The sequence below is a fragment of the Triticum urartu genome, chromosome 7 (genome assembly GCF_003073215.2).
Source record: "Triticum urartu cultivar G1812 chromosome 7, Tu2.1, whole genome shotgun sequence".
NCBI classification, from domain to species: Eukaryota; Viridiplantae; Streptophyta; class Magnoliopsida; order Poales; family Poaceae; genus Triticum; species Triticum urartu.
The window spans coordinates 494,473,079-494,490,234 of NC_053028.1; the positions used below are offsets into that span (position 1 = coordinate 494,473,079).

At 44.3% G+C, this 17,156-nt stretch overlaps 1 protein-coding gene across 1 annotated transcript; it reads left to right on the forward strand.

The window, feature by feature from the left end:
- Positions 1-3,208: 3,208 nt before the first annotated feature.
- Positions 3,209-5,228, forward strand: LOC125518978 (vegetative cell wall protein gp1-like). The gene is made up of 2 exons (XM_048683868.1): positions 3,209-3,889; positions 3,972-5,228. The coding sequence occupies exons 1-2, from the start codon at positions 3,209-3,211 to the stop codon at positions 4,002-4,004; spliced, it is 714 nt and encodes a 237-aa protein (XP_048539825.1). The 3' UTR covers positions 4,005-5,228.
- Positions 5,229-17,156: the final 11,928 nt, after the last annotated feature.

The window sequence follows — 17,156 nt, forward strand, 5'->3', positions numbered from 1 at the left end:
TCACCATGGCGCTGCCGCACTCCGCGTGTTGACTGTCAACCACCTTCGGCTTCACATTGAAGACCTTGAGCCATAACCCGAAGTGGGGGGAATACGGAGGAACGCCTCACACACGATGATGAGCGCCGAGATGTGGAGGAAGGAATTTGGGGCTAGATCATGAAAGTCTAGCCCATAATAGAACATAAGCCCATGAACAAAGGGGTGGAGAGGAAACCCTAATCCACGGAGAAAGTGGGGGATGAATACAACCCTCTCATTGGATTTCGGAGTAGGGATGATCTGCTTTTCGGCAGGAAGCCGATGGGCGATTTCCTCTGCCAGGTACCCCGCCTCCCGGAGTTCCTTGATGTTCTCCTCTGTGACGGAGGAGACCATCCACTTGCCCTGGGCGCCGGATCCGGACATGGCTGGAGTGTTTGCTAGGGACGGAAAGAATTGAACTCGGGCGTTGGAGCTCGAGTACGGATGGGCTGAGGAGGAAGAAGGCATGGGGTAAAAAGATGGGTCCTTATCTCCTTATAAAGGCAGTGAAATATCATGCGTCCCCCCACGAGCCTTAAAACTCGCCTATTCCCAAGGGGTCGTGCTAACGGCACCGTTGGATTACCCAAACCCATATTGATGAGAATCTCATAATAAGGGGACACGATCTTTTCCTTGACAAGACGTATCAGTAAGGACCACGCCTCGAAATGCGAAGAGGGAGGCTGAAAAACGGTTCGAGATAATAATAAGGCCAGAACATAACGTCTCGCCAAAAAAGCTGTCAGTAGACGCGGCTTATACTGTTTGAGTATTTTTTTTCCTTGTGGTACAGGGCTACGACGGTTATACAGAGCCGAATATAGTTCTTTTGACGAACTGCTTTGGAGTATTCGGAGAAGGAACCCGCCTTGCAATGCCGAAGACAATCTGCGTGCCGGACACATCGTCATTGAAGCCTAGTTCAGGGGCTATTGAGGGAGTCCTGGATTAGGGGGTCCCCGGGCGTCCGGGCTATGTGATATGGGCCGTACTTATGGGCCAAGAAGATACAAGATCGAAGGCCTTCCCCCGTGTCCGGATGGGACTCTCCTTTACGTGGATGGCAAGCTTGGCGTTCGTATGTGAAGATTCCTTTCTCTGTAAACCGACTTTGTACAACCCTAGGCCCCGCCGGTGTCTATATAAATCGGAGGGTTTAGTCCATAGAGGCAATGATAATCATACAGGTTAGACATCTAGGATTTAGTCATTACGATCTCGAGGTAGATCCACTCTTGTAACCCCAATACTCATCAAAGTCAATCAAGCAGGAAGTAGGGTATTACCTCCATCAAGAGGGCCCGAACCTAGGTAAAACATTGTGTCCCATGCCTCCTGTTACCTTCGATCCTTAGACGCACAGTTCAGGATCCCCTACCCGAGATCAGCTGGTTTTGACACCGACAACCGTCTCACCATCTTCATCATCATCATCCTCATTGTACTCTTCTTGTGCCACCAACCCCTTGGAAGGAGTCTTCTTTGTGAAATTGTTCTTGTTGGGGAAGGACTTGGCCTTGTATTTTCAGATGAGCTTGCCACCATTTTCTTCCCTCTTCTCATATGGGCACTCCTCAACAAAGTGGCTCACATTGCCACAATTATAGTATGTCCTCACATGTTGCATTCCATTGGCGCCACTTGAGTTGTTCTTGTTGAAGTTGGGCCTTGAGTTCTGCTTGCTCCAAAATTGCCTTCAAGCGAGAGCCATGTGCTCATGATAAGCATATTTTGTATCTTATGGGTTACTCTCCTCTTCTTCCTCTTCATCCTCTTCTTCCACACTAGCCTTGGCCTTCAAAGGAAGGTTGGGTTTCTTTACCCGTTGAGAGCGCAACACCGCATTGTCGGTGGTCTTGTCCAAGATTCTTATAGCAACAAACTCATCCAACACTTCACCTGAGGATAAGGTATGAAAGTCTGGCCTTTGACGGATGAAGGATGACATGGCCTTATGGTAGGGCATCATGGCCTTGAGAAACTTGCACTTGATCCAATTGTCATCTGTATCCTTGCTCCCATGATCTCGGAGTGGGACCGTGAGAGTGGTTAATCTCTGGTAGAGTTCATGAGGTTCTTCATATTCTTTCATCACAAACTCATCGGCTTCATCTTGCACCACTTCATAGTTGGAGCATTGAATGCGTGCGCTTCCCTTGTAAATGGAAACAACATGTTGCCATGCTTCCTTGGCCATGGTGAAAGGTCGGAGATGCGCAATATCTTCGGGTGGAATTGCATCTTGGATGATCAAGAGAGCGGACTCATTGAATTGATTATCCGCAGCTTCTCTAGGGGTGAAGTTGCTTGGGTCATGCGGGTAGAAACCTTGCTCAATAATTCTCCAAAGATTAGTATTAATATGATCTAAATGATGTTTAAAGTGATAGACCCAAGAGAAAAAATCCTCATTTTCACAAACTTAGGAGGAGGACCAAGATGATTCAAATGAGTGGAGGGAATCGGTCCAATATAAGTAAGTGGAGGTTCAACATGGACAAAGATGCCATTTCCACTTCTACCACTAGATAAATGAACTTTGTCACTAGTAGCTCCCCCCTTGTCGGAGTTAGCATCCGTCACCTTGTTAGCGGGATCACCCACTTTCATTGGTGCGGTGGATAATTTAAGGCCTTCTAAAAACTTGTTGAACATGCCTTCAACCTCGGTCGCCGCATTAAACTCCTCACACTACTAGGAAAAGGGCCATAGATGAAATTGACACTAATGGCGCACCAGACATGTGGTGCGCCACTACTATATACTAATGGCGCACCATGTGCTGGTGCGCCATTAGTGTGGAAGACACTAATGGCGCACCAGACACATGGTGCGCCACTAGTAACAAAAACTTTTTTTTTCATTTTTCCAAACATACTAATGGCGCATCGTGCGCCATTACTAGTTCTAACTAGTAATGGCGCACCAACCACCAAGTGCGCCACTACTGTCTTTTTTTATTCTTTTTTTTGCAAAACGGTGCGCCATTAGTATATATATATAGTAGCACTATTCTAATCCCAGGGTCAGAATAGTTATTCGGATCACGGCCCCCCTATATAGGCGCGATGAGTTGTTCCCGAGATTCCTTCACCGAAACTCATCAGCGCACCAGAGTAGCACTATTCTGATCTCAGGATCAGAATAGTTATTTGGATCACGGCCCCCTTATATAGGCGTGATGAGTTGTTCCCGAGATTCCTTCACCGAAACCAGGAACTGCCCAAACATTGTGGCAAAAAAAGAAACTACCCCCACCCCCCGCATCTTTATCCCCAGGCCCGATCCACCTCTGTCGCTGCACCAGGCCACACACCCACCGCACTCCACCGCCCCGCGCCGCCATCCACCTGGCCGCCGCCGCCCCCGTGCCGCCATCCACCTGGCCGCCGCCGCCACCACGCCGACGTCCAAACGCGCTGCCGCTGGAGTCCGGACCACCAACCGTGCCGCCGCCAGAGTCCCGACCTTCAAGCGCGCCGCCGCCGAGCCCAGACCACCAATGGTGGCACCGCCGGAGACCCAACCTCCAACCTCAACGCCACCAGGCCCCGATAACAAAAGCATGCCATCACCATGCCCACGACCCGCGTCGTCGACGCCCCTCCTCCGCGGTCAGCGCTCTCCCAACCCATGGTCGACACCCATCCTCTTCTGCGACCAACGCCCTCCCTCCCCGCGGCCGGCGCGCTCCTTCCCCGCGGCCGACGGGCCTCCAGCTCTGTGGCCGGCGCAGTCCCTCCTCGCTGCAGCTTGCCCCTCCTCCATGGATGGCCTGCACCGGCTGCCGGAACTCGTTGAGGTGGTACCCTTAACCCTCGACCTTCAATTACAGGTCACTAACGACACTACAAAGAGAAAGGTCAGCATCTGGCCCTCTAGAAGTTCAATTTGTTGATTCTCTAAAGTTTTTAAAGTTGATTATAACCGTGTATATTTTGCAGGGCCCTGCGAAGTTCAGTTTTTTGATTTTCTGAAGTTTAGTTTGTTGATTTTCTGAAGAAATAGGTTCCTTCACTTGCACTCCTCTAACTAGTCCTGTGGGGTGATCTCCTCGACTCCTAGGTTCGGCACAAAGTAAGAATTGTAAGCATCTTCTGAGTTTATAATGCTTGAAATTACAGTACGGGATTATATAACATTCTAGGTGGAATTGGTCAATGTTGTTCCCTATAGTTGTATAGTATCTAGATCAATCGTTGATTCCTATTCTCTAATCGATTTTGATGTCTGAAGTTCAACTGTATATGCAGGAGCAAAAAACTGTTGTTTTTGGTTCATTAGTTTCAGTTTCACAGGTTGGTTTTCTTCTCATTTTATCTCCAAAAATGCATCAACAAGGATCGACGGCAGTCCGGGATCTGCGAAGACGAGGGATGCTATTTTGGGTTTGCTTTTGTGAATCAGCATCACCGCATTACACACCACACCGCCCACCAGCAGTACGTGTCTCTCTCCATTGTCCTTCTCTCTTTATCCTTTCTCTCTCACTCTCTCACGCGGGACACGGCGCTGCCATGGCGGCCCCGAGGACGATGAGAGCCATGCAGTACGACAAGTATGGCGGTGGAGCTGAAGGCCTCAAGGTACATGCTCGTCGCCATAACGAGCTATCTCCAAACAGACTTGACAGGCCTCATGTAAGGTTCAATGACCGAAAGGTGAGGTTCAGACGCTACCGCGATCCGTGCGACGTGTGGCTCGGAGAACTTCTTGCATTCCTACTAGAGTGAAACTGTTGGTGCTCAGGATCATACTTCGGTAGTTCAACCATGCATACAACGAGATGAAAAGGTTGCTATGATATTACTATATGCATCAGCGTCACCTGCCAGGAGTGATCTGCAAACTCTTGAGACTTGGCCACACATGGATGGATGGCATCCTTGCAAGCTCTGTAGGCTGTGACGATACTGGCAGCTACCGGCTTAGTGTTGTTCTTCAATGAGTTGAAATGAAATTTGGCAACAGGCAACGGTTTCTTCATGAAGCAAGAGATGGCGTGTCAGAGTGTTTCACAAAAAGGCGAGGATGAGTGTTGGTTGAGAACATTAGCCTACATTTTTTGTTGCCTGCAAGTGTGGTTCCACCTGTCTTTGTGCATGTGGCAAAGTCTCAGCAACCTGTCCACTTGACTTTGTAAGATAGTGGTGGTTGCATTTATAAATACTAGCAAGGAACACTTGATATTTAACTAAGAATTCGTATGAAACAAACCTTCTCCATCAGAGCATCAAGTACAGGTTTCCCATGGAGATGCCATTTGGCAGATGCTAGTTCCTGCAAATGCACCAAAGAAACCTAAATCGAAGTCTCAAAAGCTGCATAAAGTTTCATACCACATGATGAATCCACATATACCTAACAATGTACAGAGCGCGATGCGAACCAATACGGAAGCCATATGCCATGAACCTGAAAATGAGCCGTCATGTGTTAAGTTCTCTGCAGATCACTGACTTCTAAGCAAAAATATTGTACTTCTAGTTACGCATACATTTGCCAACTCCTGAACCTTCAATTTTGCTTGTCTTTGCACCCCAGATAGCTTATCCTGAACATGAAGCATTTTTTAGTTGTAAAACACTCGGTTTTTTCTCGTTGATACAGAATAAAACCAGGAAGTTCAATTTTAGAAAGGGAAGTAGTTCGAAAATTATTACAATACTCGGATTATTCCCATACAGAAGAACAAAACAAAAAGTCCAATGGTATATCACTTGCCCCGTTCCGCTAAATCATGCAAATATATAACAGAGCATTTTATTTTCACATTTTCGAAAAACAACGAGAAATCCAAATTAAAAAATTAAGAAGTTCGAATTTAAAAACTCGGATTTTACTTGCTACTAAACAAATAAAATCAAGAAGTTTAAATAAAATAACGAAGTACTTCGATGTATATGGAAAACTCAAATTATTTCCTATTATAGGAAACAAAATTATGAAGTTCATTTACAAAAATGTTTGATGCTTATTTAAAAACATATTTTTTTCAAAAAAAAGGTTGAGAAGTTCAAATTAAAATAACAGAGAAGATCGAAGTATATAAAAAATTAAAAAAAATCTTGTTAATAAAAATAAAAAGAAGAAGTTCAATTAAAAAAAGGAACAACTAAAAAAAGTTTTAAAAGATTTTCCCCCGCTATAGAAAAAACTAGAAGTTCAAACTAAAACAGCGAAGTGCTCAATGTTTATTTAAAAATATAGGATTTTACCTTTTTAAAAACTCATATATATTCGTTGTTATTAAAGAATCAACCATGAAGTGCAAACTAAAAACAGTGAGTTCTTTGTTTGTTTGAAAAATCAAAAAGAAATGTTTACTCAAAAAATGCAAAATGTGAAGTTTAGATAAAAAAATAACACACAAGTTCAAAGTGAAAACAACCAGCGATTCAACTACTACATTGAGTGTTTTTCATATACGAAAAGGGAATAAAAAGGCAAAGTTAAAAAAAAGTTTGCTAAAAGTTTACGTAGTGGGGAAGGAAGTTCAAAACCTCTTATGAAGGAGGTCCGTGTATTTACTTATGCACAAACACACACACACACAAAAATATGTTAGTTTTTATGTTTTAACAAAATTCTCTTTATCCATTACAAATTGGAAAACAAAAATTCTCTACATGAAAAAAGTTTCTCCTATTCAACAACTTTCCGAGGGTATATTGTATACTATGTTCCAAAAATAAATGGTAAAAACAAATTGGCGTATGTTGTTCGGAAAGAAAAGTTTACCCGTATTTGAAAAAGTTGCGTCTTTTCAACAAGTTTCTAATGATTTACCATTTGTGGAACTCCGAGGAACGGGTGAGGGATAACATACAAAAAATATGTGGCCAAAGTTCAATATAAAAAACAACGAGAAGTTCAACTACTATGCAGAATGTGTTTCGGAATAGGAGTGGGCAATTACAAACAGAAAAAGGGGACAAAAGTTCAAGGTGAAAACAATGAGCAGTTCAATTACTACACGGCATGTGTTTCAGCAGAGAATAAAAGAATACTAAACTAAAAACCTAAAAGGTTTGTTGCAAGAAGTTCACGTGCTCCTCCCGATGAATTTCAAGATCTCTAATGCGAGACGTCCAACCTTCAATTACATGTTAAAAACAAAGGGAAAATGATGTTGTTTTTGCCATTTTTAATACTGCTCTCAAACGGCAACAAACTTGTGACGGTTGTCTTGATGAAAAATTTAGTTGCTCGAAGTTCTAGTGACCTGCCCGGGAAAATTCAAAAAGGATTTTCCCCATTACTAACAAATAAAACTAAGAAGTTCAAATTTAAAAATGGTGAAGTTTGATGTCTATAAAAAATGTAGATTTTCTCATAATTTTTCCCGTTACTAACGAAAAAACCAAGAAGTTCAGTTCGAATATATCCAAGAATTTGTACAATGTTTATTGCAAAATTAGGAATTTTTTCCGTTACAAATGAATAACACCAAGAAGTCCAAATTGAAAAAACCAAGAAGTTCAAATTTAAAAACTACAATAGTTCAGCGTATATGAAAAAAGCAGATTTTCCTAGATGATAAATAATAAACCAAGAAGTTCAATTTCAAAAAATGGAGCAGTTCAATATTTATCACAGAAACTTATTTTTTTACCGTTGCTAACGAATAAACCAAGAAGTTCAGTTCGAAATAATGAAGAAGTTGTATAATGTTTATTACAAAACTAAGCTTTTTCCCGTATAAAAATCAAATACAATTCTTTACTCAAAATATAAAAAGGTGAAGTTCAAATTGAAACAACAAACAAGTTCATAGTATATTAAAACCTAGGATTTACCTGTTCAAAAAATAAAAAACACAACACCATTTTTTGCACTTTTAAAAAAAACTCATAAACGGAAAAAATGGTTGCTAGAAGTTCAAGTGCTAGACGAGGAAAAGGTCAAAAAATTCTTGTGAGAGAAGTTCATCGTGTATTTAGATGTCCAAAATACGTAAAAAAATGTTGTTTTTGGTGTTATAAAATAATTCTCTTAAACCAGAGAGAAATTCAAAGTGATAACAATCGGAAGTTCACGTACTACATGGTGTGTATTTCATATAAGAAAAATACAATAAAGTGAAATAGAGTGAAGTTTAAACAGACATGCTAGAAGTTCAACTACTTCACACAGTGCAAAAAACAACATGCCCGAGAAGTTCAACTACTTCACGCAGTGCGTTTCCATTTGCAATGCAGGCATAAATCATGATCTCATCATTTCTCTAATTTACTTCAAAACAATAGGAATATCATTTGTGTAAATTCAAGTCCTCGGTCAGAGAAAGTTAAAAAATATATTGTGAGAGAGGTTTGTACAAGAGAATATCATTTGTGTAACACTGACGAAATGGATGGGAAAATTAAAAACGAAAATACGACACAGAAGTTCAACGTGAAAACAACACGAAGTTCGACTACTATAGTGAATGAATTTGAGATGAAAAACTTTTAAAATTGACGCGAGTATGAAAAAACGATCAACACGGGAAAGTTGCGTGTTTACAGCAGCTTTTCATTGGTATATCGATTTCTCAATTCCGGTGAGTGGATGGAGAGCTACGAGCAGTGGATGGAGAGATACGGGCAAAAAAAGCACGTGAAAAACAGAGTGAAGTTCAAGTAGACATGCCGAAAAGTTCAGGTTCTTCACGCGGTGCATTTTCGAAGAATCTTTTTCGCGATAAAGGCAGAACGAACGATCTCGCCATTTTTGAAATTACTTCAAAACGGCAAGGAATCACATAAAACCGTCAACATGAAAAAGTTTGGAATTTTCTGTAGCTTTTCAGCTGTATATTATTTTCCCATTCCGATAAAGTTTGTAGAAATTACGGCAAAAATATGTTTTTAGCCATTTTCAAAACTGACATAAAACCATAATTAATTAAGAGAAACAATATATAAAAAAAAGTTTCGCATTTCTTCAAGCTTTCCAATGCCATATTATTTGCTGCATTTGGACGTACGGTTAAAAAATTAGCTTGAAAATACGAACTCGGTAGAACTTGTACTGTTTTCTAAATTACTTTTAAACCGTTCAAAATTAGAAAAAACTTTTAACATGAAAAAGTAGCGCACTTTCATAAGCTTTCCAACGCCATATTATTTGCCTCAATTGGATTAGCCGTTTAGAAATGGCATCAAAAATACAAACTCGGGTGTTCCATTTGCGAAATTTTACGATATTCCGAATTACTTTTTAACCGTAGGTAATTAGAGAAAACTTTCAACATGTGGAAGGAGGGGGTTTTCAGCAGCTTTCCAATGCCATATTATTTGCCTCATTCTGATAAACGGTTTAAAATGCGATCAAAAATACGATTCACGTTTTTTGTATGAAGAAAAAACGGTTTTCAAAACTGCTCTTAAACCGCTTACATTTTGCCAAAAATTTAACTTGGGTCATGATATTGATGTCCATAGCTTTCTAACGGTATATCGCAAGCCCCATTTGGACACATTTTAGCTGAAGTTCAACCTAGTACTCGGGGAAGGTCAGGCGCGTTACTCGGGAAGTTCATGTTGTAATCAGAGTAGTGTTTATGTGTGTGTGTCTATATATATATATATATATATATATATTATTTTTTGCAAAACTACTAATGGCACACCACCAGCAGGTGCGCCATTAGTATGTAGGGTTACTAATGGCGCATGAGTGGGTGGTGCGCCATTAGTAACCTGGGACCAGCTAGATATTTTGGACAGCCACACCTACACACTCACTTTCCCCACTTCATTCCCTCCACCTCCTTCTCCAAGATTGTGTCGGCTGCCTCCTCCTCCTCACCTCATTTGCACCATAGATTCATCAAAATTAAGTGGTTAAATTACCTTTTTTGATAGGTAAGTATGGGGAAAGCTATCTTTATGTTGTAGATCTACTTTTTTTCTCCCTAGCTCGCTCCAACAACGTGCACATGCACTTTTTGTGGCCTAGCTAGATCTATGTATGTTTGTGTTGTTGTATATGTTTGTGGTGTTGCATATATGTTTGTGTTTGCAGGTACCGGTATTTGAAATGCGATAGTTGCCAATATTTTGCCGGAATGTTGATTCATTTCTGTTTCAGCGAGAATTTTGGCACTATGCATTCTTTTTGGTCCTGTTTTTAGGGAAAGTCATGCCAAATTTTTTCTTGGTTCTAAAATATCGTTTTGCTCTACCCCATAGGCGTCCATGGTCCGCACGATGACCGAAGGCATCGTGAATAGGTTTTTGAGCTCCGCGAAGGCCGAGATGCTTCAAAAGAACGAGATGGAGATAAGATGTCTGTGTCGAAGATGCAAGCTGAAGAGCCTTATTGCGGACCCGGATTCCGGGCAGGTGCGGGACCACCTGCTCTTGCGTGGTTTCATGGATGGCTATCGGTGGCAAGGTGATGAAGATGACTATGAAGTCGTCCATGGGGGCCGGGCAAGAAATGAGGAAGGGCAGCAAGACAACCACCACGGCTCGGGCGGGCGAGAAGACGAAGAATCTCCAGGACATGATCACGACGGTGATGCTGTACACAGTCATCATGTAGAAGATGCCGGACATGATGATGAGGAAGATCAAGATGAAGGGCATGATCATGAAGATGAAGATGCCAGAGCAGACGATGATGGAGGCTGGGTGCAGGACCCTCATATTCAAGAGCTGCTTCTCAAGCAGACGGATAACGCAAAAGCTGCCGCCCGAGAGAAAGCCAAGCTGGATCAACTAGAGATAGACGCGGTTACTCCATTGTATGAAGGATGCAGGCCCGAGGATACCCGCCTGAAAGTAACGCTCATGGCTCTGGAGATGAAGGTAAAACACAAAATGACTGACGCATGCTTCGACGAGAACATGTCATTCTGGCACGAACGTCTTCCCAAGGGGAACAAGTGCCCGACCAGTTTCGAGGAGGCGAAGAAAATCGTGTGTCCTCTGGATTTACCGCACGTGAAATACCATGTGTGCATGAACAATTGCATCATTTATCAGGACGAGCACACGGAGTCTAGGATGTCTACTACACAACCTTCTTCTTGTAGACATTGTTGGGCCTCCAAGTGCAAAGGTTTGTAGGACAGTATCAAATTTCCCTCAAGTGGATGACCTAAGGTTTATCAATCTGTAGGAGGCGTAGGATGAATATGGTCTCTCTCAAGCAACCCTGCAAACAAATAACAAAGAGTCTCTTGTGTCCCCAACACACCCAATACAATGGTAAATTGTATAGGTGCACTAGTTCGGCGAAGAGATGGTGATACAAGTGGTATATGGATAGTAGATAATAGTTTTTGTAATCTGAAATAATAAAAACAGAAAGGTAGCAAGTGATAAAAGTGAGCGTAAACGGTATTGCAATGTGTTGAAACAAGGCCTATGGTTCATACTTTCGCTAGTGTAAGTCCTCTCAACAATACTAACATAATTGGATCATAAAACTATCCCTCAACATGCAACAAAGAGTCACTCCAAAGTCACTAATAGCGGAGAAGAAACGAAGAGATTATGGTAGGGTACGAAACCACCTCAAAGTTATTCTTTCCAATCAATCCGTTGGGCTATTCCTATAAGTGTCACAAACAGCCCTAGAGTTCGTACTAGAATAACACCTTAAGATACAAATCAACCAAAACCCTAATGTCACCTAGATACTCCAATGTCACCTCAAGTATCCGTGGGCATGATTATACGATATGCATCACACAATCTCAGATTCATCTATTCAACCAACACAAAGGACCTCAAAGAGTGCCCCAAAGTTCTACCGGAGAATCACGATGAGAACGTGTTCCAACCCCTATGCATAGGTTCCCAATGTCACGAAACCCGCAAGTTGGTCACCAAAACATACATCAAGTGGCACGTGGTATCCCATTGTCACCACAGATATCCACGGCAAGACATACATCAAGTGTTCTCAAGTCTTTAAAGACTCAATCCGATAAGATTACTTCAAGGGGAAAACTCAATTCATTAAAAGAGAGAAGAGGGGGAGGAGAAACATAAGATCCAATTATAATAGCAAAGCAAGCGATACGTCAAGATCGTGCCAAATCAAGAACACGAGAGAGAGAGAGAGAGAGAGATCAAACACATAGCTACTGGTACATACCCTCAGCCCCGAGGGAGAACTACTCCCTCCTCGTCATGGAGAGCACCGGGATGATGAAGATGGCCACCGGAGAGGGATTGCCCCTCCGGCAGGGTGCCGGAACGGGTCTAGATTGGTTTTTGGTGGCTACGGAGGCTTCTCGCGGCGGAACTCCCGATCTATTGTGCGTTCTGGAAGTTTTAGGGTATATGGAGTTATATAGGCAGAGGAAGCATGTCAGGGGAGCCACGGGGGCCCCACGAGGCAGGGGGCGCGCCCCCCACCCTCGTGGGCAGCTCCTGTATCTTCTGACGTGCGGTCCAAGTTCATCAGGTGTGTTTCCTTCCAAAATTAACTTCTCCAGTTGATTTCGTTCCGTTTCGACTCCGTCTGATATTCCTTTTCTTCAAAACACTGAAATAGGCATAAAACAGCAAATTTGGGCTGGGCCTCCGGTTAATAGGTTAGTTCCAAAAATAATATAAAAGTGGAAAATAAAGCCCAATATTGCCTAAAACAATAGATAATATAGCATGGAGCAACCAAAAATTATAGATACGTTGGAGACGTATCAGTCTACCATATGTCCAGTGTGCGGCGTCACTCGATACAAGAAGAGGAAGAAAGCTCCTCGAAAAGTGGTGTGGTACTTTCCGATCACTCCTCGTCTGCAGCGGTATTTCACGGACCCTAAGGTAGCAAAGCTCCTGCGTTGGCACGCGGAAAGGGAGGAGAAGAAGCAGGAAGATGACGGAAATGATCCGGAGATAAATAAAAAAGACAAGATGCTGAGTCACCCTAAGGATGCGAGCCAGTGGCAAGCGTTGAACTTCGAAGACCCAGAATTTGGGAACGATCCAAGGAACATCGTGCTAGGCGCAAGCACCGATGGAGTCAATCCGTTTGGCAGCCAGAGAAGCACACATAGCACCTGGCCTATGTTTGTGTGGATGTACAACCTCCCCCCTGGTTGTGCATGAATAGGAAGTACATTCACATGAGTATGCTAATTGAAGGGCCGAAACAACCAGGGAACGACATCAATCTGTATCTGGGGCTGTTGAAAGAGGAGCTAGACACGCTGTGGAAAACGCCAACCAATACGTGGGACGCCGCAGAGAAAGAATATTTCCCTATGAGAGCCGCACTGCTCACGATGTTGCACGACTATCTTGGTTACAGATATCTCGCGGGGCAGGTGGTCCACAGATTTTCTGCATGCGTCAGGTGCATGGATGACACAACGTATCGCCAGCTAGATAGAGATCCTGGGTCTTCGAAAACCGTGTTCATGGGACATCGTAGGTGGCTTCGCGACGATGACCCATGGAGAAAACGCAAGGATCTGTTCGATGGTGAAACCGAACCCCGAAGACGCCCGCGTACGAGGAGCGGCGAGGAAATAGACGAGCTGTTGAAAAATTGGAAAGATTGCCCACTGCTGAAGGTATGGAAAACAAGGTCTGTTTTCTGGGACTTGCCGTACTGGAAGATCCACCGTGTGCCTCACAGCCTTGATGTCATGCATATCACGAAGAACGTGTGCGAGAGTCTACTTGGTACCCTGCTCAACATGCCAGAGAGGACCAAAGATGGGCCGAAAGCAAGGGCAGACTTGAAATCAATGGGCATCACGCAGGAGCTTCACGCTAATGATGATGATGATGATGATGATGATGATGATGATGATGATGATGAGGCGAAGCAGGACACAGAAAGTCGTCGCAAAGGCAAAAAGGCCAAGAAGATCAGAAATGACTACCCTCCCGTGTGCTTCACTCTAAGTCAGGAGGAGATCGAGCAGTTTTTCACCTGCCTCGTAGGAGTAAAACTTGCTTACGGTTACGCGGGGAAGATAAGCAGATACCTAGACCCAGCGAAGCAGAAGTTCAGCGGGATGAAGTCTCACGACTGTCACGTGCTGATGACGTAGATACTTCCAGTTGCAATCCGTGGGATCATGGACGCGCACGTCCGTGAAATGCTATTTGGCCTATGCAACTTTTTCGACGTCATCTCTCGGAAGTCGGTTGGCGTGAGGCAACTCAGAAGGCTACAGGAAGAGATCGTGGTGATACTATGCGAGCTTGAGATGTACTTCCCGCCCGCATTCTTCGACGTTATGGTGCATCTGCTGGTCCATATCATGGAGGATATCATCCAACTCGGGCCGAGGTTCCTGCACAGCATGATGCCGTTCGAAAGGATGAATGATGTCATCAAAGGATATGTTCGTAACATGTCACGTCCAGAGGGAAGCATAGCCAGGGGCTTTCTGACCAAAGAGTGCATCTCCTACTGCATGAATTATCTAGGCATCGAGAACCCCGTTGGTCTGCCCGTCAACAGGCACCTCGGCAGGCTCGCTGGATGGGGTCACCGTGAGCGTCGCCGCGAAATGCATGTCGACTTCAAGGGTCGACTCGCCGACTTTGAAAGAGCAAACCTAGTCGCGCTACAACACATAGACGTGGTCGATCCTTGGGTGGTAGAGCACAAAACCTTTATTGAGAAGACGTACAATGACCGAGGCCAACAGAGGACGGACGGAGATATAATCAAAGAGCACAACTCATGTTTTCACGCGTTGGTTCAAGCAGAAGCTTTTGTCGTACCCTTTACATGAGGATTCTTCCGCGGAAGAACAACTCATATTCGCCTTGTCACAGGGCACCGAGCACAACCTGATGACCTATGAGGCGTACGATATCAACGGCTACACATTCTACACCGAGGACAAGGACATGAAGAGCGATGGTTATTAGAACTCCGGGGTAACGATGGAATCCTACACCGGTAACGACAAGGACAGATACTACGGAAGGATCGAGGAGATCTGGGAGCTGAGCTACGCTAGAGAGAAGGTCCCGATGTTCCGTGTCAGATGGGCCAAGAGCGTCCTAAAAGAAGACCGGTATTTCACCACCATGGTTATACCCGAAGCCAAATCCAAGACCGCGGGCGCAAACGTCACCGCGAAAAATGAGCCATGGGTACTGGCTTCCCAAGTGGACCAATGCTTCTTCATTACCGACCCGTCAAAGCCCAGTCATGTTGTCGTGAGCAGAGGCAAAAGGAAGATCATCGAAATGGATGGAGTAGCAGATGAGCAAGACTTCGACAAGTACGGCGACCCGAAGATCGAACATGACGACGACGATGAAGTAGCAGCATACACCACAAGAAGAAGCAGGACCACCCTACCTAAAGGACGTCCGTTCAAGAGAAGAACTCCATTTACGAAAAATAAGGGCAAGAAGATTGTGAACAGATAGCTAGCTAAGATCGATTGTATTTAAATCGTAGTCTTCATTTCTCGATTGTATTACATGGACACTTTTTGAACTCATGAATATTTTTAAATTTCATGGGCACTTTTTGAATTCATGAATATTTTTTCAAATTTGATGATATTTTTTCATATTCAATATGAAAAAATATTGAATATTCATGAGGACACTCGATCTCGATCCCCCTCCATCTCGATCGCTATCCCCCTCCATCTCGATCTCAACCCCACCCCCCCACCCCCGCACCCTCCCCCGCTAGCTCCACCGCCGCCGCCGACCCACTGCACCCTCCCTTGCTCCACCGCCACCGCCGACCCATCGCACACCACCCTCCCCCCGCTCCACCGCCGCCGACACCCCCCCACCCTCCGCACCCTCTCCTGCTCCACCGACCCCCCGCACCCTCCCCGCTCCACCGTCACAAATGAATGCAACTAAAAATCCAAAAAAAACAAATTTGATTATATTTTCAAATACCAAATTTGATGATATTTTCAAATAATAAATTTGATGATATTTTTTAAAAAATTATTACTATTTTTATAAAAAATTATTACTGTTTCATATTCATATTCATTTTCTTAAAAATTATTAGATGCAACAAATAATAATAATAATAATAATAATTACTTATGGCGCACCTCTGGCTGGTGCGCCATTGCTATATAAAAAAAGATTACTAATGGCGCACCTCCTGCTGGTGCGCCATTGCTATATATAAAAAAAGATTACTAATGGCGCACCGATGGGGGTGCGCCATTAGTAAGCTTCCCCCTAGCTAATTCCTCCCTCTCCCTCGCCAGATCCCCTTCGTCCCTCTCTCCCTCGCCAAATCCACCCGCGTGCTGCCCCGACCCACGATGTCGCCGCCCCGACCCCCGCCGGACTCCACCCCCGCCGCCCTCGCGCCCCCCACCCCTGCCGGACAAGGCCTCCCTCGCGCTCTGCGGCCTCCCTCGCACTCTGCAGCTTCCTCATCTTCCTCAACGTCTTCGCCTTCCTACTCGCCGTCGGCCCGAGCAGCGACGCAGCACCGTACCCCCCCACCCCCCCCCCCCCCCCCCCCCCCCTTCCCCCCCCCCTGCGCCGGGGCTGACGGCCCCTTCTCTGTCTCGCAGGGCAAGGTGGTGCCGGACGAGTACGACGAGCGCTCCTACTGCCTCTACGACATCGACGCCTCCACCGCCTACGGCGTCTGCGCCTTCTTTGTGCTCCTCCTCACGCAGCTGCTGGTCTCCGGCGTCACCTTCTGCCTCTGCTTCGCCGTCTTCGCCGTCTCCTGGTGCGCCTCGCTCAAACCCTAGATCGATCTCGTTCAATCTCAAGAGCACATTTGATCTATCCAGTCTGATTCAGTACTAGGTTTTGTTCCTACGCTTCTCTGCATCATCAGTTCATTAGTAAATTCAGTACTAGGTTTTAATTGTCGCCTGGAAACAAAATTCATTAGTAATGTATGGATGTTTTGTTAGTACTAGGTGATTGAATTTCTCTAGAGATGATTCATGACATCTTCAATGACAATGGCCATGTATCATTAGAATATGAAAGTTGAGAGTTGCCACAGGAACCATAACAAATATGCTAAAAAAGCTCCCCAAAATATTCTTTTCTCTGAATAACTTGATACTGATTATTGCTACCAACTATAATCTCTGGTGGTATTTGATACAGTTGGTCCATCTTACAACACTGGGACAGCATATTTTTTGAAGCAGACAACTCCATTTTTTTCTTCTTAATTGGATCTTATTTGGTGGATAC